Source organism: Curcuma longa, chromosome 5 (assembly GCF_044706935.1).
Source record: "Curcuma longa cultivar G26 ecotype Majalengka, Jawa Barat chromosome 5, ITB_CL_G26_1.1, whole genome shotgun sequence".
Lineage (NCBI taxonomy): Eukaryota > Viridiplantae > Streptophyta > Magnoliopsida > Zingiberales > Zingiberaceae > Curcuma > Curcuma longa.
Window position 1 is genome coordinate 8,399,754 of NC_133865.1, and position 2,135 is coordinate 8,401,888.

At 46.1% G+C, this 2,135-nt stretch overlaps 1 protein-coding gene across 1 annotated transcript; it reads right to left on the minus strand.

Annotated features, from left to right (window-relative positions):
- Positions 1–257: 257 nt before the first annotated feature.
- On the minus strand, positions 258–2,135 carry LOC141829168 (BAG family molecular chaperone regulator 2-like). The gene is made up of 4 exons (XM_074716587.1): positions 1,491–2,135; positions 1,136–1,392; positions 903–1,049; positions 258–831 (listed from the first exon to the last, which is right to left on the minus strand). Exons 1-4 carry the CDS (start codon positions 1,726–1,728, stop codon positions 499–501), a joined length of 975 nt encoding a protein of 324 aa, XP_074572688.1. The 5' UTR covers positions 1,729–2,135; the 3' UTR covers positions 258–498.

Genomic DNA, 2,135 nt, shown 5'->3' on the forward strand with positions numbered 1-2,135 from the left:
TTGAAATGATTGATCTTTATTGTCCAAGCATCTCCCTGTTTGTGTATATTTGATGCGTGAAGAAAGGCATCTCAGCACAACCAACCACGATTTCAACACGAGTATTTTGCCTTTTACGATGATATTTACTATCATAAAAACAGGAATGATTGAATTCATCCCAATTAAGGGGATCCAATCATATTATTGTCAGTTGAATGGGCTATCGATCATCCTAATTATGAAATGTAGCCTCTTTCTTTCGCCTCAAATGGTAGACATGACAATAACAATAACAATCATTCATTCGTTCATTATTTTTCATGGATCTGAGTGAAACCCTCTATCGAGATAACATATACACACAAAGAATAAGAGTAATAGAGCAGAAGGAAATGTTGTTTTAGAGGATCTCACCAGAAATTGAAACAGCTACAAAAAGCATAATCACACACAATGTTGCTTCCAAGCCAGGAATTTTTGCCTTTTCTTCTTCTTCTGTGGCAATTCACCAGATGCTCAGAACAGCTCCCAGTCGAATCTCGGATGAGGAGCAGGGGTGGCGACGGAGCTGACTGCAGTGGCGGCGGCGGCAGAGGTGGATGGCATGAATAGAGAATCAAATGTCTCCCAGTTGGTTGTTACCACCACCTTCTTTTGCTGGAGTTGCTGCTGATGCTGAGTCTGAATTGGATGTTGCTTCTGCTGCTGCTGCAAGTTCCCATTTTGATGCATTTGTTGTTGGTTTTGAGGTTGAATCTGATGCTGTGGCTGATGGTTCTGTTGTTGTGCCTTTGAATTCTTGATCTTGATCATGTCCAGTGTCTCCACGTACTTCTGCACTCTCTTGATCTGATCCAAGCAGAGAATGAAGTCAAAGTTTGATACAATCGTCGAGTGTTTAAGGGCAGCATTGAGCTTACCTGCAATCTTCTCTGCACATTGACATCATCTTCAGCGACAATGGAGTCCAATTTGATCAGCTCATTCATCAGCAATTCGATGAGATTGGCCACGTCGTTCTCCCCTACCCTCCCACCTTTGCTCAAAATCGTGTCCAACGCCGATACCTGATCAAATTATTGAGAAAAAGATCGAATCTTGGAGGGAAAGAGGTAGATGACGGTGGCGGCGCCCGGCTGTGGGAGATTACTACCTTGGAGGCGAGGCGGTCGACCTCGAGGCTGATGTCGGAGATGGACTTGGCGGCTTTCTCCATTTTTTTCGCCTTGCGCATCTCGAGCAAGCGCTTGGCCTGCGCGGTGGGGTCTTCAAGCAGCAGCACCTTCGACTTGTCCTTCACGCCGGCGATGTCCAGGAATGCCGACGAGTCCCGCTCCTTGTCCTTGTACACCAGCTTCATGTCGAGCGGGTGGAGACCAGTCTTCGACGAGAGAACCTTCTTCAACTCTCCTGCGCAGCGAACCACATCACCGGAAAAATTCTCTCATTCAATTCATCGAACACCTTGCCGACCAATCGAACAAGAATAACGAATATGGAATTCTTACCGAAGGTCGCCTGGGAACTGATGTAGATCTCGTGAGACGCGACGCCGTATTTGACTTTGAGGCGGACGGTGGGCACCGGAGCCGCACCGGTGGCATCGGCGTCGGGATCGCGCTTCTGGACCAGCATCCCACACGGCCTGACCTCCCACTCCGCAGACTTCTTATCTGGAGACTCCTTTACGGAAGCAAACGCTGCTGCCCCCGCCGCCTCCCCACCCTCCGCTCTCCTTGACCGCATTCTCAGATCTCTCCTCCGAAATTCCCAAATGGAAAAATCCAACCGACAAGATATCGCCTCTAATTCAAAAAAAAAAAACTACGAAAAAATTCGAAGAACAGGAGAAGAAAGATTTCTCTTTTGCTTCCCCGAACTCCGGCCGATTGCTTCCCCTTCCAGGAAAGAAGAACAAATTGGATTGTAAAGCGGAGAAATCAAAGCAACAAGTAGTACACGAAATCAAGAACAAACAACACAACAAGCAATGCGAACAAAATTTACAGCAAAAAAAAAAAACAGCAACAAAAATCTTTTCCTTCGCTCTTCCTGATTCAAAACTGACCTCGAAGAAGAATAGTGGGAGAGTTGAGAAATACAAGAACTCTGCTATAAACTCATAGCTATTTACAGCTACGTAACAACTGTTA

Excerpts from the sequence above, each read along its gene's own strand:
- LOC141829168 (XM_074716587.1), bottom strand. The coding sequence starts at position 1,728 with ATGCGGTCAAGGAGAGCGGAGGGTGGGGAGGCGGCGGGGGCAGCAGCG. Across the intron at positions 1,050-1,135 it reads TCGACCGCCTCGCCTCCAAG|GTATCGGCGTTGGACACGAT; the intron begins GTAGTAATCTCC and ends TAATTTGATCAG. Across the intron at positions 832-902 it reads ATGTGCAGAGAAGATTGCAG|ATCAAGAGAGTGCAGAAGTA; the intron begins GTAAGCTCAATG and ends TGCTTGGATCAG.